The sequence below is a fragment of the Lissotriton helveticus genome, chromosome 4_1, assembly GCF_964261635.1.
Source record: "Lissotriton helveticus chromosome 4_1, aLisHel1.1, whole genome shotgun sequence".
In the NCBI taxonomy this organism is placed as follows: Eukaryota; Metazoa; Chordata; class Amphibia; order Caudata; family Salamandridae; genus Lissotriton; species Lissotriton helveticus.
This window is the reverse complement of record NC_136063.1, coordinates 919,278,379-919,299,834: the sequence shown is the minus strand read 5'-3', so window position 1 is coordinate 919,299,834 and position 21,456 is coordinate 919,278,379. Positions and strand designations below refer to the sequence as shown.

General features: G+C 47.7%; 1 protein-coding gene across 3 annotated transcripts in view; it reads right to left on the bottom strand.

Annotated features, from left to right (window-relative positions):
* RTTN (rotatin) overlaps positions 1-21,456 on the bottom strand; it is an 891,871-nt gene that overhangs the window by 75,557 nt on the left and 794,858 nt on the right. For all 3 annotated transcript variants that reach the window (XM_078687523.1, XM_078687524.1, XM_078687525.1), the window contains 3 exons: positions 14,424-14,626; positions 9,707-9,974; positions 8,209-8,312 (listed from right to left, as the gene is read on the bottom strand). In XM_078687523.1, coding sequence (XP_078543649.1) covers positions 8,209-8,312; positions 9,707-9,974; positions 14,424-14,626 — 575 coding nt within the window. The remainder of the gene's footprint in view (positions 1-8,208; positions 8,313-9,706; positions 9,975-14,423; positions 14,627-21,456) is intronic.

Below are 21,456 nucleotides of genomic sequence, written 5' to 3'. Positions count from 1 at the left end.
GTTACCCCTTTTTCTTTCCGAAACCTAAGCCTATAGGCTTCTGCATCCATTCCCAGGTGGTCTAAAATCACCCCCTTGATCTCCGTGTAGGTGGCGGTACCTGCAAGGTTGGCGACTTGGTACGCTGTCTGGGCTTCTCCAGACAGTAAGGGTGCGAGAAAGAAGGACCATTTGTCTTCTGGCCACCCACACGCGCGTGCCGCTCTCTCGAAATTGACGAGGAAGGCGTCCGGGTCTTCGCCTATGACATACTTCTGTAGGGCAACTCCTGCTGGATGCGGTCCTGCAGGCCGTCGATCCATTGAAACGGCAGTCCCTGGGGTTTGTACTACTTTTTGTAGATTGTCCATTTGTTGCGTCATTGTGGAGCGGAAAAGGGCTCGGTCTGCATCTGCTGTGCTTATTTGTTGGCTGATGGCCCATTCGAGTTTCTGTTGCCCGTCGATTAATGTTTGGATGACTTGTTCCATGTCTGGGTCTTGACCTGAGGGAGTAGATCCCACTTCTGACACCACTGTGGACCTGGCTTGTGAATCAGGGATGAGAGACACGCCAGGTTGTTGTGGTAAAGCTGGTTTTATTGGAATTACACGTTTGGACTTTAACATCAGAGTCCTCCTTGTTCTGAACGTCAGTCTTTCCTTGGCAAACTGGCTTGAATCCGTTTTGGCTGTTAGTCTGTTTCCTGCTTGGGTTTCTGGGACTAGGTCTGCTCTTCAGGTCTGGTCTAACGCGACTTCCCAGGCTCCGGATTCCCATACAAAGAGAAGACCAACAGAGAGGGAGCCGTTAGTTCAAACGTCGACAGAGGAAATGCACCTCGGGGCCCGGGTGTAGTAAGGGGGTCACCGGTGGCAATGTGCGTCTGGCAGACGTCGGTGTTGTGAGTCGGGACCACTGACAGTGAGGTAAGGGAGATGGGAAATGGGAGGAAGGGACAAACGAGGAAGACGAACAGGGGCTATGTACACTATTCACACACGCTTGCTTCCCACCCAAGCCGCCATACGCCGCCGTACCTGGGAAAGCCACACTCCTCCCCCGGGAGCGTGGCACGGCGGCTCACGGGGTCGTTGGCTTCCTGGCTCTCCGTGCGGCTCTTCTCCGCTTCCTCCTGGACGTTCTTCGGGATACCTTCGGATTCCTTCACCGCACTCCCCAACCCGCTCTCCAACGCCGCTCCTCGCCTTCTCTCTCGGGGTGATGTCACACGCCACGAACACCACTTCCTGGGGTTTATCCAATCCGGTGTTGCTGACGTTTACAGAAGGAGGGCTCTCCTCCTCAGTGAACGCCCAATTAAAGGCACCGTGTTCCTCCTCCTCAAGTTCGTCCTGTTCTGGTTCCCAGGGGTCCGTCTGCAAGGAAGTAGGCATCACGGGGTCAGTTCCTGGTTTCCACCACTCCCCGTTACACGTGCCTAACGTGATTTTAGCCCCAGTGACCAGTGTGGTGTAGTCCTCCCACCGCTAGTGGGCAGACACTCCTCTCTCTGGTCAGCGCAAGTCTGGGGCACCTCTCACAGCCTTTTCAGCGCGCTGCCCCCAGAGAGCCTTGTTCTGCCTCCTGCCACCCGGTGTGACACCCTGAGGGGTCAGATTTATCCGTTTTTTATCTGTGGGAACGCCCAGGTGGGTCTGTATTCAGCTTAATTAGACACACTGCGGGGTCGTAATTTCGCACTATTTTCTGGTGGTCCTGTGGGACACTGTCCCGGGTGGTTGCCCCGTGATTGTGAGGGCTGGAGTGTCCCCAGGGCTTGGCCCTTGTATTGTGTGCTGTGTGACACCCATATTCGCCTGTGCCCCCTCCCAGCTCTCAATTGGTCCCTTTGAGGGCTCCCTTAATTTCTGTTGCCTGCAGCTCTTGTGTACCTGCGGAACCTAATTTACCTCATGATGCAGGGAGAGCAGGGCCAGTACCCAGAGGAGGATCCTCTTGACTACGTTCCCTGGGATGATGATTTCTATCAAGCGGTGGACGACTATTTACAAGGCTGTAGATCAGGCCATGGTTCCCCTTGAGCAGCGCCTTTCAGCACGGTTGGATGAGGCTTACGCAAAGTTGGCGGCCCTTATTCCTACTCAGGCCCCCACCCCTGCCCCCCTCCCTCTTCCTCTCCTAGCAAGAAACTCCGCATGGAGGGGATAGACACTGACGCATTTGTGCGTGTTAAAAGTTCATTTTAGCACTGGAAGTTCCCCAGATGGCCCCATTGCCCCAGGTTGAAAATCTTCCGCCTACCCCACGGACTGCTTCCCCACACCCACCGGACGATGGGGACTCCCCAGACACGGATGAGGAAGCCTATTCCTCTAGGTCCTGGCTCCTTACCCAGAGCCCTGCCTCGGCAGGGCCATCTGATATTTTGGACCCAAACGATATTGTCCACCCTCGGTCTTCGGACAGGGCTCCCGAGGACAAAGTAGCCCATTATGTGGCGAGTCGTCTGCGTAAGCCTGTAGAGAAAGACACTCGCAGCCGCCTCAGGCGTTGACTCCTGACATTGCCCAGAAGATGGCGACATTTTTGGCGAAGTTTGTGAGGGACCCTAGGAAGGGTATCGACCGCTCATTGCGTAACTGCCAAGATAAGTTGCTGGACGCGGTAGGCCCTATGAGCAAAATATTGGACATGGCCGAGGAGGCCAAGGTGTCGGGGGACCTGATCTCCCCAGAGGTTCTATCTAACTGGGCGCTGCGGGCGATCGTGTTCCTTGGGAATGCCAACTGCGCGCTCTCTACAGAGAGACAGAGGTCACAACCTTTACTTCCCTGGACAGGGCACAGTCCAACATCAAGAAAGTATTTTCCCCGCAGGTTTTCGAGAGGGATGGACGTGGAATGGGGCCGCTCGTTCGGCCGTGGCAACAGCTCCGATCAGTTGCAAGGCTCCGGCTGCGGGCAATTCCAGGATAATGCCTGCTTCAATAATTTCTACCCGACGAGAGGACAAAGGTTCCGTGACCGAGGAGGCCAAAGAGGCCAGCAGCAGGGTGCTGGAAGAGGTGAGTGTACTGCCCTCGGCAAGCTTGTGGTTGGGGGGGACTGGCGCAGTTCTTACTGGCTTGGGTTTCCCTCACAAGCGATGCTTGGGTGCTGCAGACGTTCCAGGGCTTCCAGTTGGAGTTTCATGGCAGCCTTATTGTCCCTGCCCCATTACTTTCTCGCAGCGAGTTGCAAAATTGGTGCGCGAAGAGGTATTCGCCCTCTTCCGAAAAGAGGCAATTTGTTGCGCGCGCGAGCATCCAAGGGTTTTCTCAGCAATCTCTATTTGGTCGACAAGGTCGACGGTGGCCGACGACCTTTCATCAATTTGAAAGATTTCAACGAGTGGCTGATATACCTCCATTTCAAAATGGAGAGCATACACTTCCTGAGGGATGTGTTGCGCCCGTCTGACTGGATGGTCAGACTCAACCTGAAGGATGCGTACCTGACGGTGCCTATTTTTCCACCCCATCGCGTTTTCTACAGATCAGGTGGGACGGTCAGGTTTACAAATTCACCACACTCCCTTTCAGACTCTCCTCCGCTCCGTGGTGCTTCACGAAGGTCCTTCGACCGGTAGTGGAGTTCCTGCGGGCGAGGGGTGTGAGAATGATAATTTACCTGGACGACATGCTGTTTTTGGACCAGTGTGCCCAGCGGCTGTCGTCCCAGTTGCAAACTGCAGTCAACCTCCTTCAGGGGTTGGGATTCGTTATCAACGAAAAGAAGTCCCTCTTGGTTCCCACCCAATGTGCAACTTTTTTGGGGTTCAACATAGGCTCACTGTCTTCCACTCGGAGTCTTCCCGCCAAGAAAATGGCAAAGATCAGGCACAAACTGCGCCAGACTCTGGCGAAGCCTCAGATATCTCTCCGTCAGTTGGCGTGGTTGGTTGGTCTCCTTTCGTCTTCAATTCAGGCCGTATTTCCGGGGCCCTTACATTACCGAGCCATGCAGCTCCTGATGGCATACCACCTCAGACAGGGCCTAACGTACTCTCAGCTGCTTCCGTTGTCGGAGGAGGCGAGGGACAAAATGCAATGGTGGCTCACGCACATGGAGGCCTGGAATGGCCGTGTGATATTCGGTTCAGCCCCGGACATAGTTATCGAGTCGGAAGCCCGTCGCTCCGGCTTGGGGGCCAGGTGCGGAGAATTTTCCACAGGTGGCGCCTGGTCCACTCACGAGCATTCATTACACATCAACTGCTTGGAGTTACTAGCAGGGTCTTTTGCTGTTCAATGCTGGACGAAGGACAGGGTGCAGTCGTGTGTCCTCCTCAGGATGGACAATGCCTCGGCGGTCCGGTATATCAACCACCTGGGGGGGTACCAGATCCAAGATGCTGACGAACCTAGCCAGGGACTTTTGGCACTTTTGCCTGGACCACCAGGTATCGGTTACAGCAGAGTACATGCCGGGACAGGAGAACAAGGTGGCCGATTGGCACTCCCGTCACCTTCTGGATGCCAGTGTGTGGAAGCTGGATCCTCAGATTTTCTCCCTCCTGCTGGAGAAGTGGGGTCGCTTTTCAGTGGATCTGTGTTTTTTGCAATTTTCACCCCGAGTGGGCTGGGGATGCTCAGACGTGAGTCCCAGGCTCTCCACACCACTGGAGTCAAGCTATCCAGGCTGAATGAAGGCTGATAGCCAGAAACCGGTCCTTGGATGCTTGATTCCGGTCTGGGAAAGACATGGCTTGGTAGTTCGGACTGGACTGTTCCCATGAGGCACAGGGTCAGAGCTGATTTGCATATAGCCAGTGTCTAACCCAGGGTGGTGTGGAGTGCAAAAAAACGATGGATTTAGGCCCAGATCATTGTACTGGGGTGAATGTATGACATTGTTCTACATTCTGTCCATCAACTGTGTTTTTTGCAATTTTCACCCCGAGTGGGCTGGGGATGCTCAGACGTGAGTCCCAGGCTCTCCACACCACTGGAGTCAAGCTATCCAGGCTGAATGAAGGCTGATAGCCAGAAACCGGTCCTTGGATGCTTGATTCCGGTCTGGGAAAGACATGGCTTGGTAGTTCGGACTGGACTGTTCCCATGAGGCACAGGGTCAGAGCTGATTTGCATATAGCCAGTGTCTAACCCAGGGTGGTGTGGAGTGCAAAAAAACGATGGATTTAGGCCCAGATCATTGTACTGGGGTGAATGTATGACATTGTTCTACATTCTGTCCATCAACTGTGTTTTTTGCAATTTTCACCCCGAGTGGGCTGGGGATGCTCAGACGTGAGTCCCAGGCTCTCCACACCACTGGAGTCAAGCTATCCAGGCTGAATGAAGGCTGATAGCCAGAAACCGGTCCTTGGATGCTTGATTCCGGTCTGGGAAAGACATGGCTTGGTAGTTCGGACTGGACTGTTCCCATGAGGCACAGGGTCAGAACTGATTTGCATATAGCCAGTGTCTAACCCAGGGTGGTGTGGAGTGCAAAAAAACGATGGATTTAGGCCCAGATCATTGTACTGGGGTGAATGTATGACATTGTTCTACATTCTGTCCATCAACTGTGTTTTTTGCAATTTTCACCCCGAGTGGGCTGGGGATGCTCAGACGTGAGTCCCAGGCTCTCCACACCACTGGAGTCAAGCTATCCAGGCTGAATGAAGGCTGATAGCCAGAAACCGGTCCTTGGATGCTTGATTCCGGTCTGGGAAAGACATGGCTTGGTAGTTCGGACTGGACTGTTCCCATGAGGCACAGGGTCAGAGCTGATTTGTATATAGCCAGTGTCTAACCCAGGGTGGTGTGGAGTGCAAAAAAACGATGGATTTAGGCCCAGATCATTGTACTGGGGTGAATGTATGACATTGTTCTACATTCTGTCCATCAACTGTGTTTTTTTGCAATTTTCACCCCGAGTGGGCTGGGGATGCTCAGACGTGAGTCCCAGGCTCTCCACACCACTGGAGTCAAGCTATCCAGGCTGAATGAAGGCTGATAGCCAGAAACCGGTCCTTGGATGCTTGATTCCGGTCTGGGAAAGACATGGCTTGGTAGTTCGGACTGGACTGTTCCCATGAGGCACAGGGTCAGAGCTGATTTGCATATAGCCAGTGTCTAACCCAGGGTGGTGTGGAGTGCAAAAAAACGATGGATTTAGGCCCAGATCATTGTACTGGGGTGAATGTATGACATTGTTCTACATTCTGTCCATCAACTGTGTTTTTTGCGTCACGCCTGGACCATCAACTTCGGAGGTTCTTCAGTTGTGGCCCGGACCCTCTAGCAGAAGCGACAGATACTTTTCTCCAGGATTGGTCGGGGGAGCAGGGGTATGAATTTCCCCCGTTTTCCATGATAACACGAGTGTCGGCGATGCTGCGGCGCCAGTTGGCGGAGGTAGTGTTGATCACGCCCTGGTGGAGGTCTCAAGTTTGGTTTCCGGTTCTACTGGAACTTTCTTGGGATATTCCAATCCAACTCACCCACTCTCCTCACATTCTGCTCAATCCCGACCTGGTTCCCCACCGGTTGATCTAGGAGGGATCTTGGGGGCTGATGGCCTAGAGGATCTCCGGCGTTGCTGGTCGCTCCCAGGCCTTTCGGGAAAGGCTGAGGAGCTGGTCTCCAAAGCATGGGCAGATAGCACGACGAAGAGATACAGGTCAGCCTGGCACAGATGGCGTCGTTGGTGTGTGCGACGGGGTTTTGATCCCGTGGGGGAGGATGTAGTCCGCATCCTTAATTTCTTGGCGAGTTTGGCTGAGGAGGGTCTGGCCTACAGGTCAATCAACACCTTCCGTTCGATGATCTCGGCTGGTCATATGGTGGTGCAGGGTTCCCCGGTGGGTGAACATCCTTTGGTGTGCCGGCTCCTGAGAGGGATTCGCCTCTCGCTGCCCCTGGAGCCACGTTACTCGGTCCTCTGGGACGTGAACAGAGTTTTTAACCTTTTTCTGTCCTGGCAACCGAATAGGTTTCTTTCCCTAAAGGAAGTAACAGCCAAATTAGCAATGCTGTTGTGCCTGGTGTCCTGCGGGCATGTTTCGGATGTTCGGGCCTTGGACATTTCTGCCAGGGTATTTTCACCGGTTGGAGTGTCTTTCACAGTAAGTAGACGGACTAATTCCAACACAAGGGTAATTTCGTATCCGGCTTTTCCAGATTCCCCTAAACTGTGTGTAGTGCAGTGCCTCCGTGCTTATGAAGAAATGATTGATGAGTCCCGCCCTCCGGGGGAAAGACAACTTCTCATTGCATTGCGCAAACGTACGAAGCAGTTTCATCCCCAACAATTGACAGGTGGGTTCGTTGGGTAATGCAGGAGGCGGGGATTGATACCAAGCAAATTGGTGTTCATTCAGCGAGAGGGGCGATGGCCTCTAAAGCTTTTGCCCGAGGGGCACTGTTAGAGGATCTGATGCGGGCGGCCGATTGGTCCTCAGATTCCACCTTTAAGAAGTTTTATTTTAAACCGGTGTTGGAGGTGGCAAGGCTAGTTGTCAACAAGCTTTGAACTGGCATAATCTGAAGCCTCCGGTCCTGCCATAGAATGAAAATTTGCCTAGCCTTCGTGCTGGTAAGTTTCAATTCTATTAAGGACTCTGAGGCGAGGATAATCCCTCCCAATGACTTCGAAGAAGTGGACCCTCCCCCTGTAAGACTGTAAGTCATCATTTCATGGGTTTTTTCAGCTTAGTTACAAGTGTTGATGTATTGTACTGCTATCTCTCCATGCGACATGTTCAGTTGATTGAGGTTCTGCCTCTGACACTGCCTCTTTTTGCAGGAAATGACGGTCCCAAACAGGATGCGTGAAAACTGACCAACATGTGCTTCACGCGAAGAAAGAGGAAGCGGAAACAGCAGGGGTGCACTATGGGAGCTGGTCAGAGTGGGGACACAGATAAAGGACTCCCGATAAGACTTTCCCAAGTGTTAATGGGAAATGTAGTTTTTGTTGATGTTTGGTGTTGCTGCTGTAAAAATAAAAGCTAAGGAAGAAGGCATACTCCTCGCCTCCGAGTCCTTAATAGAATTGAAACTTACCAGCACGAAGGCTAGGACAATTTTCATTACTATTCCTATACTAGAGTATAATTCATGACACAGTGAGACATCTAGAAACTACATGCATTGAGACGTTAGATGCTAAATGGAAGAAACCGTTTTCAAAATAACATTTATGCTTTGATAATATAGAAAAGGAAACAAGTGGTATGATAATGACTTTTCTTTCCACTTAAAAATGTTCATCTATTTACCTTTTGATAATTGTGTAGCAAAGCCCAAAGGGCAGATGCTCCAATTTTCTGTTGAATGGGATTATCACTTTCCAGACAAGCAGACATAATGGATACGGCTTTATCTAATAAAGAAAATAAAATGTTTTACCTTGTTAATTTAGCAGTATGCAATACATTTAGCACATGACTAAACCTACCTCCATTTATGTGGACATTCAGTCCTTCCAATGTATGTTAATTTCAATCTATACAATAGTATTATCTAAAGTCAATTTCAAATTAAAGGTGAGGTGGGATCACAGTCCCCCTCCCAAAGACTGAAAAGGCACTGAAAAGGCCACCAGGTGTCCATCCACTTGGCCGACATATGTATCTATTGGTAGAAGGCGATGCGTGGACCCCCTCCCAGAATCTGGACAAGTCACAGGGACCCGATCCCCGGGGCCAGATCCACTATGGAGTCCCGAGGAGCCAACTCCTGGGACACAGTTTCACTACACGCAAGAGCAAGGGCAGGGAAACCTGTCTGCTCCCACCTGGCGGGAGCTTTCAAAATGCTCCCACTGGGTGGGAGCAGACTTTTGGTTCACTGTCCATGCTATTGAGGTCAAGGAAACTCAGATTTCTTTAGCCTGGCAGGAAAAAGCAAAAACAGCTGTGCCTGCCAGGCGGGGGTAATGTCGGCTCCTGCCACACCCAGCAGTAAAGAAAAAACGTTCCTTGAAGGATGTGCCTGAACCAAAAACAGCTCCCAGAGAAAGTTGGCAGTAACCAACATACATGCAAAGGGCCCAATTCTTGTAAAGACTTCAAGTTCTAATAATGTCCATTAGCAAAAAGGGAAGTTCCTTCCCAAATTCTGTAATTAACAAGGGAAAAAAATGACTAAATACCTTGAAAAATCGTTGAAATACAATCCATTTATTCTGAGATCCTACTAAACAATATACCTACAATCACAATTGAGCCTAATTAGTAAATGCATTTCATTACTGTATCCTTTTACAGCAAAGCTACAGCACACTTTTAAAGCGGATGTGGCCATTTTGTACATTTAATCTTGGGCACTATTATACTATAAAATGGTAAAAAACACAACATGTTCAAAGGTCTTTACTGTCTGAGTAGGAGTAACAGATAAAGAATCTTTGAAGGAATTTAGGAGGAGCAAATTCGCCACTTTCGTGTACATCTATTGTGCTCTAGTATTGGCATCGCACAGATTTGCCAGTACCAATTAGGTACTCAACCCCATGTTTAAAACTGCTATTGATCACAACCCTCTTTTTCTGTCGAGCGGACAATTCATTATGCTTCTTCTCCTTAAGGTGGTCAACTAAATGTCCATTAAAAAAACATACACCGAATAACTACAGGCCATAACTTCATGCTGTTCTTACGTAGACATTTTCATGGTACACGCTATTTGTTCAAGGCGACACCTGGGGAAAAGCATTAAGCAAATTTAAGCTTGTGAACCAGTTAATTAGCAGAAGGATTCTATTGGGTCACTTACCATTAGCCAGGATCTTGGGTTTGCTCGCCGCATGAAAGCAAAGGTTATGGAGAACAAGAAGAGCCATCGGTAGTGTGCCCTTCTGTTTATGCTTGCCCATTTCTAGCAACAAGTCTAAACTGCCATTCAGCTTCAAGATCATTTGCTGGCCGTCCTCTGCAAAGGACATGTTCAGCAGTAGCTTCAGCCACAGATTAGCTAGGGTGCCAAGACTCTTGCTTCCTCCTTTTGGCAGTGACAAAGAGAGAAAGTTCTGTAGAAAGTTGCTCTGTAAGGTAAAAAGAGAATCCAGATGTTGTCCTTTGTAAATAAAAAATGTCACTAAAAGGTAAATGCTGTTGTTTAGGTCTATTGGAGTGCTTTAACATGTAACAAACACAGCAAAGGCAAAGAAGCTCTCATTACTTACAGCTGGAGTTCTTTCCACACTGTCAATGTGAAATTAAAGCATTCAAATCACTCTACAACTGACGGAAACTTGTTCACATACCCTATATTTATATGAAGAAAATCAATGTTTAATGTTCGGTGTTCTAAGAAAAGGGGCTAGATAAAACTGAAAGTACACCATATACAAATACATTGGCAATGGTAAAGAAAGGAGGTCCGGACAAGTACAAAACTGATAAACCAGACATTTGTCTGCAATGTTAGGCAGAACAACATTTCGAATTTGCATAAAGGTTTTAATAAAATTATATTTGATAACCAAGGATAAATGTAGTTTTTCCTTTAAAGAATTATTAATGCACGAACCGTTCAGGATAAAGTCAGTTCTGAGGGTTTTTACACAGTTTATTTATCAGTTGTCGTTTTACGAATTCAATATGAATTTGATTTTAACTTGGGCACTCTTACCTGGGGTGAATCAGACAGTGCCCGTCTTCCAGACATAATTTCTGCTCTGTGCAGCTCACGTTTAGACCCTTGGTGGTTCCCGTTAGCTAGAGTGGGTCCGCCATCTTTGAGGCTACAGATTCTCTAGTCTTTAGCCTGTAAAAGGAGCAGGCCGGCGCGACTGCACCAAAGGCAAGACCGTCTGTGCCTATCCGCGCCTTGATGGCGCCAGGCCCACTGGTAGTTTTAACCAAGAATCTTTGCGTTATGCGGTGGATGAACTACGTTTCGAGGATGTAGGGGACTAGTACTAACTGCTGCCAATCTATAAATATAGACTTAGGACAGACAGTCAGCTGCGGCTGCCCCTTCTCCTGCCTCCCAAAATCTCAAGTGAAGTGGGAGGGACGGAGTTCCTGCGTCTCTCAGGAGAAGGCCCGAAGCTTTCTTTTAAACTGTCAGCCCTTCCCTAAACACAAAATTGAAATTGCTGACCATGTGTCGGAACAGCAACCCACTGCGCTCTTTCTGGTTGAAACATGGCTCCACACGTCAGCCCTGGATATCCTAGAGGCTATCCCTTCAGGCTATGCAATTTTAAGACTAGACAGACCTAAAGAGCGGGGAAGTGGACTGGAGGTGATACATAGGTGATATCAATATACATATTGATGACCCAACCTGCCACAATGCTATAAGCCTCAGCGAGGATTTGGTGTTGCTCCATTTTCAACAGCTAGTTCAGGACTCCACTCACATCCAGGGGCACATTCTTGAGCCCAAATTTGCCAATTTAGCCCTGACCAAGGTAGCTCCCCTACGTCCCATTGCCTGGTTAGATCACCTTCTCATTCCCTTTCAGATCCTTGATTGTGCTCTCCTGACTAGCCAGCGGCTCACCCCTTTAAAGTCTGTAAGGGCCCCTGGTGACCCTAGTGAATTGCAGGTATCCATGCTAAGACTCCTGCCCCCAAGTTGCCAATCAACACACCTCTTCTTGGACAACCGCTCATTCCAGATATTTAAAAAAACCATACACCTCGGATATCATCCCCTTACCGCACAGTGATCCACAGGGGGTCAGCTTTAAGCCCAACCCTGTTCAACGTTTATCTCGGTCCTCTGGCAGACGTGATTGAACTCCAAGGTGTGAGGATCGTATCTAATGCTGACAACACTCAGCTGATCATCACACTGGCACAAGATGATGGGAGGGCCGCAGACAATGTCAAGTTGGCTGGTGGACCTTGCGGCATGGATGGACGCCAGTTGTCTTAGACTGAATGCAGAGAAGACAGAGGTAATGGTCAGCGGGAAGCAGCTCTTCATTTGGTCTTTTGCTTGGTGGCCTTGTGAACTAGGCCCCACTCCGGTCCCTAAACTTAAATTGAAGAACTTGGGTGTCACTTCTAATGCAGCGCTATCTTTTGATAAGCAGATCTCAGCTACGGTCGGTACCTGCTTTGGCGTGTTAAAAATGATACGAAAAATCCTGGGACAATTACCGGAATCCGCTAAGAAAATGGTTATTCCGGATTTGCTGGTATCTCGCCTGGACTATTGTAATGTACCTTATCTGGGGGTCTCAAAAGGCAGGCTGGGGATGCTTCAAAGGGTACAAAATGCTGCAGCCCGGCTATTTCTAAATATTCCAAAACGGTACTCTATATGCACCGGACTTGCCGAACTTAATTGGCTCCCTATGAGGCACAGAGTCTTCTTCAAAGCACTTTGCTTTGTGCATTGGATACTTAATCAGAAGGGCCCAGGATATTTGTTTCCTCTGATTCAAGCCTACACTTCTACCAAACACCTTGGGTCTTTCGGGGCGGCGTGGACAGTGGTCCCTAGAGTGAATAGACTGCGCCAAAGGGGGGGGGGGGGGGCAGGTCTTTTAGACTCCTAACAGCTACACTATGGAACTCTATGCCCCGGGATCTGAGATCGGAGCCACCTGAAGCTCGTTTTCAGAAAATTCGCAAGACCTGGCTATTTAGGAAATAGCGCAGGACGGATCTGCCCCTGTTGCAGAGTCTGACTGGCTGATACTTGGAGCTTAGTGCAGCCTATCTTCAGCACGAGGACACTCTCCTGGAGTAACCAGGCACTTTACAAATTCCTTAACATAAGTTTTGAAAGAAAAAAAAGGATTATTCTAATGTCACTCACTCAAGCTTGATGTTCAAATGATCAGTTATGTTTGACATGTGAGAGGCAATGTGTTGCAATTAAATTTGGAAGATCTCACAGGTAGTACGGAAAAGAAAGATGTTTGCAGTCTTCTGCAAAAACGAATCCTAACATTGAGTGATTGTATTGAAGCAAATTACTACATCGCCATCTTCCCAGCCAGCGATGCACTGAGGTAGTCTTCCTTCTGAAAAGCAGCTCCTCAATGGAGCGAAACTGGAATTGTATTTATATTTGGCTTTCTGCCCTGATGAAACATTGAAGTTCTTTATGCCAGGCAAAACGGCACCCCAGAAACCTAAGCGTAGTGGTTAATGCAGTGGTTATTGTTAGTTAGTGGTATTAGTCTTGTGCTCTCAAAGAAACCATTACACGCATTTATGACGGTTTCATAGCGGTAGGTTGAATCAAAAGGAATTATGAGTGATCACTAGTGGGGGGCAGGAGGTTGGGGGGAGGGCATGTGAGCTCATGAAAATATTGGTGGATTAACAGAGGAGCTAGAGGAGATTAGGAGTGGCTAGTTTGCAGAGGTAAGACTTTCAAAGGAGAGGTTACAATCCTTGAAATCAGGTGTGGGTAATATACAGAAATAGAATAACAGGCTGTATTTATTACCAACAATAATAACAAGGATAATACTATTATTAACAATAATAATGATAGAAATGAACCCCTTAAATGCGGGTGTCCGGTGGATTTTTTGGACATTAGGAGGCCTCTTCAGGTTTGTGAGGGGCTTCGCTGGAAAGGAGAGAGTCTTCCCTTTCCAGCGATGCCCCTCACAAACGGGGAACATTTTTTTTTTTTTTTTAAAAAGAGGTGTTCAAAAGACCAAACATAAAATCCTTGAATTGAAAATGCTTTATATAAGGCATGCAACAAGGTATGTGAATTGTTTTTTCCGATTTGCAGAAAGATGCATGTGAATCCAGAGGAAAACCCCCATTTTCTGCTATATTGGCAACCGCCTAGAACCATTGAAAAAAAGAGGAAAAGAGGAAAAGAGATGCAGACAAAAGGCGCACACACCTCTCTTTCCTCAGAGGTGGAAAGGAGAAGGTTTTCGAGGCCCTTAGTCTGTGATACCATTGCCCGACCTGAATACCAAAACAACAGTAATTTCAGGTAGAGATCCCTACTGTGCTTCCTCAGATGCTGCTGAAGAGGGATACTACAACCTTTTCAAAAGCAGCTGGTGAGGAAGCATTTACCACAGCCTCCAGTCCCACTGAGAATTATTTGACATTACATTTCTGGTCATTCACAAAACTTAATGCCAAATCTTCTGCCTTGCCCAACCCTGACAGCCGCCTAATTAACATTTGTCTACCTCAGGCTGGACACTACCTTATTATATCCCCATAAACTTCTAAAGAAGTGTTACTGTATCAGCATATAAAAATCCTTTAGAAGTAGTAGGAGAAGATGGAGGACAGGGGGCAAAGCTCATTGGCATTAGAGCTCATGTCACACTACTAGTGATACAAGAAACCAAATTCTAAATAAGCAATTTCTTAAAACCTGCAAGTAGAGCAAATTCTTACTCAGATTTTGCTTTGATGGAAAACTTTAAAAATGGTGGATTTTTGCCTTTTTCCGCTTGATTTCTGACACTTGATTACACACTAGTCCATTGCATGCCATGGAAGTAATTCAATCAATTTAAACAAAAGACAAAATAATTTACCTTTTGCATTACACTTTTACAATCATGTGTCACAACCAGATTAGAAAGAAGAGTAAAAGCCATCTGCTGAATTGTGCTGTTCTCTGGAGAGAGCTGTGAAGCCAATTTCACAATACTGTACATCAAGGAGTTGCTGGATGGGCCTCTCTGGGAAGATGGCATGAAATTTACTGAAGCAACTGCGCAACAAAGTGAGGCACAGCCTGAAAGAAATAAACATCACATAATTAACGAATGACAAATAACTAAGTTGCTTGAACACTTAGAATTCTGAAATGATTTTGACAGGTTGCAAGGCAATAAATGCAGTACTTGGGAAGAGACCAAGCTGTCGGAAAAGTCTTCTTATAAAAGGGTTCTTTCCACTACACTGTCTCACTCAACCATAATAAATGTCCTAATATTCTCCCTATTGTGGAAAGACCTTTATAAAAGGAGTGTGGCTAAATGTGCTCTTTTGAGGTGCATGCCCCATCACTAACAGGCCCATGCGAACATTGACCTAGATGCTTTTTTGACATTTCACTCTATACATTTTAAGTGAAATCTCAGTAAACAGGTAATCATGCTCTGAAATACTGGAGAATGTTGCTGAATATATTTAGAGTGAACACAATGCACCTCATTCCTAAAGCATCACGTGTCAGTTTCTTGGCCAAGATGACTTTCTGTGTCAGTACAGCTGGGCACTCAGGGCTCGGATACACATCCATTACCATGCAGAGGGCTTTTCTGTTTCAACAAATCAATATTTGACCACTTAGAAATGGGGGGCCATGCTCTCTGCTGGTACTAGTGCAGAGTTTTTCTTTTTTGAGTTCAGTAGGTTTCTCTAGAGATGAAAATGAACAACTTTCGTGATTTCTCTTTTTGACCTGGAGCTTAAAGCAGAGAAAATGTTACTGTTGGGAATGTCATGGGCCTGGTACAAACAATAAATGTGCTGTTGGCAGGGCTCAGTCATGGCAACATTTCTTTGGGTCGTAAAATCTGCAACTCCTTTGGGGACTTGCTGTGCATGATCTCTGAACTAGGGAGCAGACGCTGCATGTTTTCAAAACACAAGCCTCAGACTTGTAAAAGAAATATCAATGAAAGCTTATTTAAACGATTATCCGTATTTGCTTGCTGGAATTCATTTTGACCTTGTTTCTGCTGATCAGATTTCTTTTTTTCTGTCTAAATGAATTGTATATAATCTTCAAACAAACTGGAGCTTAACCAAGAACTAGTGCAGTTCCTGGAGGGAGGAAATCGTAGATAGCTGTCAGCAATGGCTTAGGCATTGAGACACATATTACGTTACACTCAGAAAATAAAAATGCACAAAGAAATGGTGGGACTACAAACATGAAACTATATGATGATTGCTTTTGGATTAACACCCTGACAAAGAGAAAGATTAAAAAGCATACAAAGCGATGACAATAATCAACATTTGTGAACGGATACTGTTCTGTTGCCTTATTAAAACAAGCATTTACAATGCAATGGTCTCGGCATTATTAAAGGTAGAGCTATTGGCATTGCTCATGACATATATATATTTGTTTAAATCATAAGTAAATGGCATTGTCATTTACATTGCCAATAGCTTAATCGTTTGCATATGCCAGACCCATTGCATTTGCACCCACACACAGAGTAAGTAGTAGAGTAGTACAGTGAGTAGTTGATAGTGAGTAGGAGAGAGTTATTAGTTAAGAGAGTATTAGAGATCGAGTTGTAAAAAGTGAAAGAGTGAGTATTAAAGAGTGAGAGAGTTAGTAGTAGAGTCCTAGAGCCACACATTTACATGCACAGCCACACCCTTACATATCCAAAGTGTATTTTTAGTTTAAGTAGTAAACAGTGAGTAGTATAGAGTAATTATGAGTGAGTAATGTTGAGTAGTAGAGAGTTTAGCAGAGTGTGTAGTACAGTATTACAGTAAGTACTATACATCAGATGCTATTTAGTACAGCGAGTAGTAGCGAGTAGTTGATAGTGAGTATTACAGTTATCAGACAGTGGTAAGGAGTTGTAGAGTAAGTAGTTGAGCGAGTAGTGATAATATTTGAGAGTGAGTAGTAAAGAGTGAGTATTTGAGTGAGTTTTTGTGAGTAGTAGAGAGTGTAGTAAATGGCGTGTAGTAGAGTGTGTAATAAGAGTGTTATTGTGAGTACTGCAGAGTAGTGTTTTTGTGTCCTAAAGTGAGTAGGCAGTATTAGAGAGTTGTAGAGTAAGTAGTAGAGTAGAAGAGTGAGTAGTAGTGAGTAGTTGATATTGAGTAGTACAGTGAGTATAGAGTATTAGATATTTGTAGAGTAGTAGCATGAGTAGTTAGTCGTGTGTGCTGGGAGGGCAGACATTTACAGAACATACACAACTTGTAGAGAAAAAGACAAAGAAATTTGTTCTGAAATGACCAGCATTAGAAAACATGCACACAAGACGCTGTGATATCAGAACTTGCCAGCCTAGTGCCGGTAGCAACCAGCAGCACTCAACATGACTTGCTAATTATTTTGATTAGATTGCATACTATTCTCTATCAAGACTCTTGTCTTTCACTGTGCATCCCTGATGTGCCTCCTCTGACAGAGGGTACCTGCACTCTGTTTCTCAACTCTACGTGCGGGCACCCTCTGATGCGTTTTATTGTGGGAGGGTCAGGTGACTGGAGTAAGGAATGTGCACCTGCGTTTTAACCTACATGGCAGCAGCAAGCAATTGTTTGACCCCAAACACCGGGAAGAGGGCCCAGGTACATGAAAGCTGGAATCAGGGTGTCCTTGGCAAGTGTAATCCGGACGAAAAGTCAGAGCCTTGAGCATCCCGCTGCCTCCACCTGCCCCTCCTCCCTCTTAGCAACAAGTAACAGAATCAACGCCTTGCAGCCATAAGGTGCAGCTGCTCTGCTGCCTGTGGGAGACAGGCACAGGGGAGGAAGAAAACAGGGGGGGTCGAAAACAGAGGGGGGGAGAAAACAGGGGGGGGAGAAAACAGGGGGGGGGCAGAAGAGGAGGCAGGAGCGCGCGTGGGACAGAACCAGGGACTTCAAGCAACAACCCAGACTCCAGGAGCCCCGATGGCGAGATGGCTCGAGGTAAGCCCTCCTCACACTCGGCTGGTTGCAGCAAGGGTTTCTGCAGATGAGGGTACCGGGCCCGTACTCGTCATGCCCCCAGCCCCAAACCCTGTAGGTAAGTCTACCCGCCAAGTGATTGGATTCGGAGCCCACAGAAACAGTACCCTTGAGATTGCAGCAGGCGGCTGCCTAGAGTGAAATGCTGCAACTAGCGGTACCTTTGCCACTGTTATTCCGTAAATTTTTACTTGCAGAGACATTCTCCATTTATAAAAATGGCCCGCTCACCTTCTCCGCATGGGAACTGAAATGCATTGTTATTGCATTTTTAAAGGGCGCAAGCTAATGTGAGATTTGCCCAGATTCACACGTTTAGTCACAGCCTGGACTCGAACCGTGGTTCCTCAGACCCAAAGACGGCAGCTCTGCCACAAAGCCACGTCCTCCCTTTAGTTACAAGGTGGTGCGTAAGGAAACACAACAACGAGATGAATTGGCTACAACTTCAAAACCTAACGCCGCCAACACCCCCAAATTATGGGCTTAGCCGCCGCAACGTGCCGCTGGGAAAGAAAACCTTTCAGCTCACCGTACTGGGTGGTAGGGCCCGTGCCTAAAGCAAAAGGGAGGGCAAAAGCAGCGCGGCCCCAACCGACCTCCCACTGTTGAAACCACGTCCCGGCAGCATATCTCGAGGTGCACCTCCCTACTACTTGTGCATGGGAACGGGCTTACGTTCAACGGGGGCAGCGCTACTCTGGGTCCAAATGAAAGTGCACAAGTCTCGAGATTCCCGCACAATCCAGGAAACAACCTCGCAAACATTGCACCATACCTGCACCTACTGGAACCCGCCATCTCCCCACCAATGTGGCACCGGATGCAGCACCCACCCGCAGGACTCCGCATGGGTCTGCCGGGAACCCACACACTGCGATCCCAACCAAGAGGACCCAGGAGGGCTGGTAGGGAAAGCGCGGAGGAGAAACCTCCGGGGCTGCCTGGCCCGGGTGAAGGGAGGTGCCAGGGCCTAGTTTCGCTGACAGGACCCAGGGAAGCAAAAGCAACGTGCTCCCAGGGCGGACGACCCCGGCCAGATCCCCAAAAGGCTCGCTAAGTGTTACTGCCTCAGGGTGGCCTGCGCGAATGATTGATTTGAACGGGCTTTCCTCACCCGACGAGGCGGCGTGGGTGCCAAGCGTGTGTTGCCCACATTAGGCCATTGCATATGCGGCTTGTATGCAGCCCAAACCCTTCACCAGCCAGGCCGCTCGGGCCAAGCTACCCCACCACAGCAGCTTCTCCAGGTGGCCTCACCCAGCAGGACTCAGGACGCACCAGCGCCACAACTAGGAGCGAGGTGGTGGGGGTGGGGTTACAACACTCAGCTCGCAAACAACGGCTTGCCCCGCGACGGATGGCCAACGATGCCAGCGACTTGTCATGAGGTCCGAGTGCAGCAAGGGGTCGCGGCGTGCACGACGACGAAACGACCCTAAGGCTGCCTGTCAGACGGAAAGAAGGAAGACCGGAAATTGGAAGGAGGCTGCTCTGGAGAGGGAAAGACAGGGCTTTGAAGAGCGAGTGCTGAAGACACAGCTGTGCGCGGCTAGTTAGAACTTTAGGGCAGACAGGGTGAGCGGCTAGTTAGAACTTTAGGGCAGACAGGAGCTAGGACATGGATGTAGGCAGAAATGAAATTGGAATTAAAAGAGAGGCGACCACGTTTCTCCGAGGCAAAGCAGAAATGCCTCGGAGAAACGCAACCTCATTTTCGCATTCGGGGCGTGTTTTCTTTCTCTCCTCTTCCCATTGGCTGGAAGGTAAAATTCCAGCCAATGGGAAGAGGAGAGAAAGTAAATAGAAAGAAGCTTAAAAAAACGCCCCCGAACCCGAAAAAAGACGGGGCTTGAAACGAGTGACGCCCCTCTCCTCCAATGGCTGGCCTCCGTTTAGGAAGCCAGCCAAAGGAGAAGAGGGGCAGGTTCAAGCCCCCTTACTAAAAAACATTAAATCTTCGGAGTTCCGCCCACACTGCTTACAGCAGTGCGACGAGTCCTCGACCTAAACAGTTGGATAGTAGTCAGTGAGTGATCCTTTAGAACTGGAACCAGCATTGGCAAAAACATCTGAAACATGAATGCTAAAGCAAAGAAAGCTGCCCTTTTTCTGCAGCATCCATTTCTCGGGTGCTTTTGTCTGCACTTGCCCCCTATAGTTCAAAAGAGCGTTGACAAAGCCATGTCAGACTACCAGCAACATTTTATCATATGTTATGTATTTATATTTAATATAGCGCACAACTCACCTGGGGGCATTTTGGCGCTGTAATCAAGTATCAGTGAAAGGGAAAAAGTGTTATTAAAATAGAAGGGCTTTAAGTAATTTCCTGAATTTATGGCAGTTTGTACAAGTACGGGCGTGTAGAGGGAGCCTGTTCCAATAGTAGGGGGCAGGGTAGGAAAAAGCCTTCCTTCTGCTGCAAGCATACGGCTGGGTGTGTAGGTTTGAATTTTTTGTTGTAGGTATAATGACTCTTTCACGTTTACGGCGTTGTAGGTGAGGCAGCAGATTTTAAAATAACACCTTTTTTTCAAAGGCAGCCAGTGCAGTTCCTTTAGCAACGGGGCTGAAGAGGAACCCGCAGGACAGTTAAGAACGAGCCTGGCCGTGGTGTTTTGGACTACCTGCAGTTTGGCAACTAGGGTCCCATTACCAGCTGCCAGAAGGGCATTGCCATAATCCAGTCTACGTATTACTAAGGATTGGACTAGAGTCCTTCTGGCAGAGGTTGGAAGAAAAGTAAATATTCTGCACAAAAGATGCATGGTATGATAGCATAATCCAGTGGTGGCCAAAATGTGTGCTTTCATCATTAAAGCTTGGTCAAATTTCAGACCAAGATTCCTCACAGATAATTTGGGCAGTGGAGTGTCCCCAAATTGTCCAGAGCACCAGTCATCTGTCCAGATGGAGGGAGCCTTTCCAAGCAGCATGATCTCAGTCCTTTCTACATTCAATTGCAGATAGTTCTCGTTCATCCAGTCGGAGATGGCTACCATGCCCAGGGCGAAGCGCTTTTTTGAAGCAGTCAGTCGTGAACAACATCTAGGTGTTGTCTGCGTATGATATTATTTGAAAGCCAAAATGCTGTGCGATATTAGCGGGGGGGGGCATAAAGTTATTAAATAGAGCGAGGCTCAAACAGGAGCACTGTGGGACACCCTTGGCTAAGTTTGTTTTGGAAGAGGAATATGGGCAGTTTGATGTCTATCATTCAAAACGTTTTGGAGCCATTTAAATGCCGGGCCTTGTTTGCCGATCAATGAAAAAATGGAGTACAAAATAGTTCTTACTGCTTCTCATTGTAGGGAGTGGCAGTTGTTACCCACTACCTGAAACAGGTAAATTACTCACACAGTACCATAACATATGACACAGCTAGACTCAGGTACAAGAAATACAATTCTATTTCTTGATGTCATATGTATATCGAATATTTAGGTATTTTAAGGCCGCCTATGTGTACCTTCCTTCTTGTTATATTCGTTCTTTTTTAATCACCCTGGCTGCAGCGGTCACAATAAGCTTGAATGTAACAGTGCAAAAAGAGGGGAGGGTGTGTTGCGCTACCTCCAAATGTTTTTTAACATAACTTGACTCTCTTCACCTGACCACCTACCATTTTGGCTGTACAGTTATATACAGACTTTACACCTTCCTGGCCATAACCCTCAACTTTCATGCAGCTACTGCTGAGCCTAGTGCTTATGTAAGCTTGGGATTCGTTTTTTCAAGCATCTTGCCTCCTGCTTTTTAAATATTTTTGTTGCTGCACATATTCACATGACGGGCATGGCTGTCTGCTATGCATAGGTGCTTACCAATACCATCTATCTCCCCCATCTGCAGGAAGTCTCCAATCCTGGTCTATATAACGCTAAGAGGTGAGGGAATAAAACA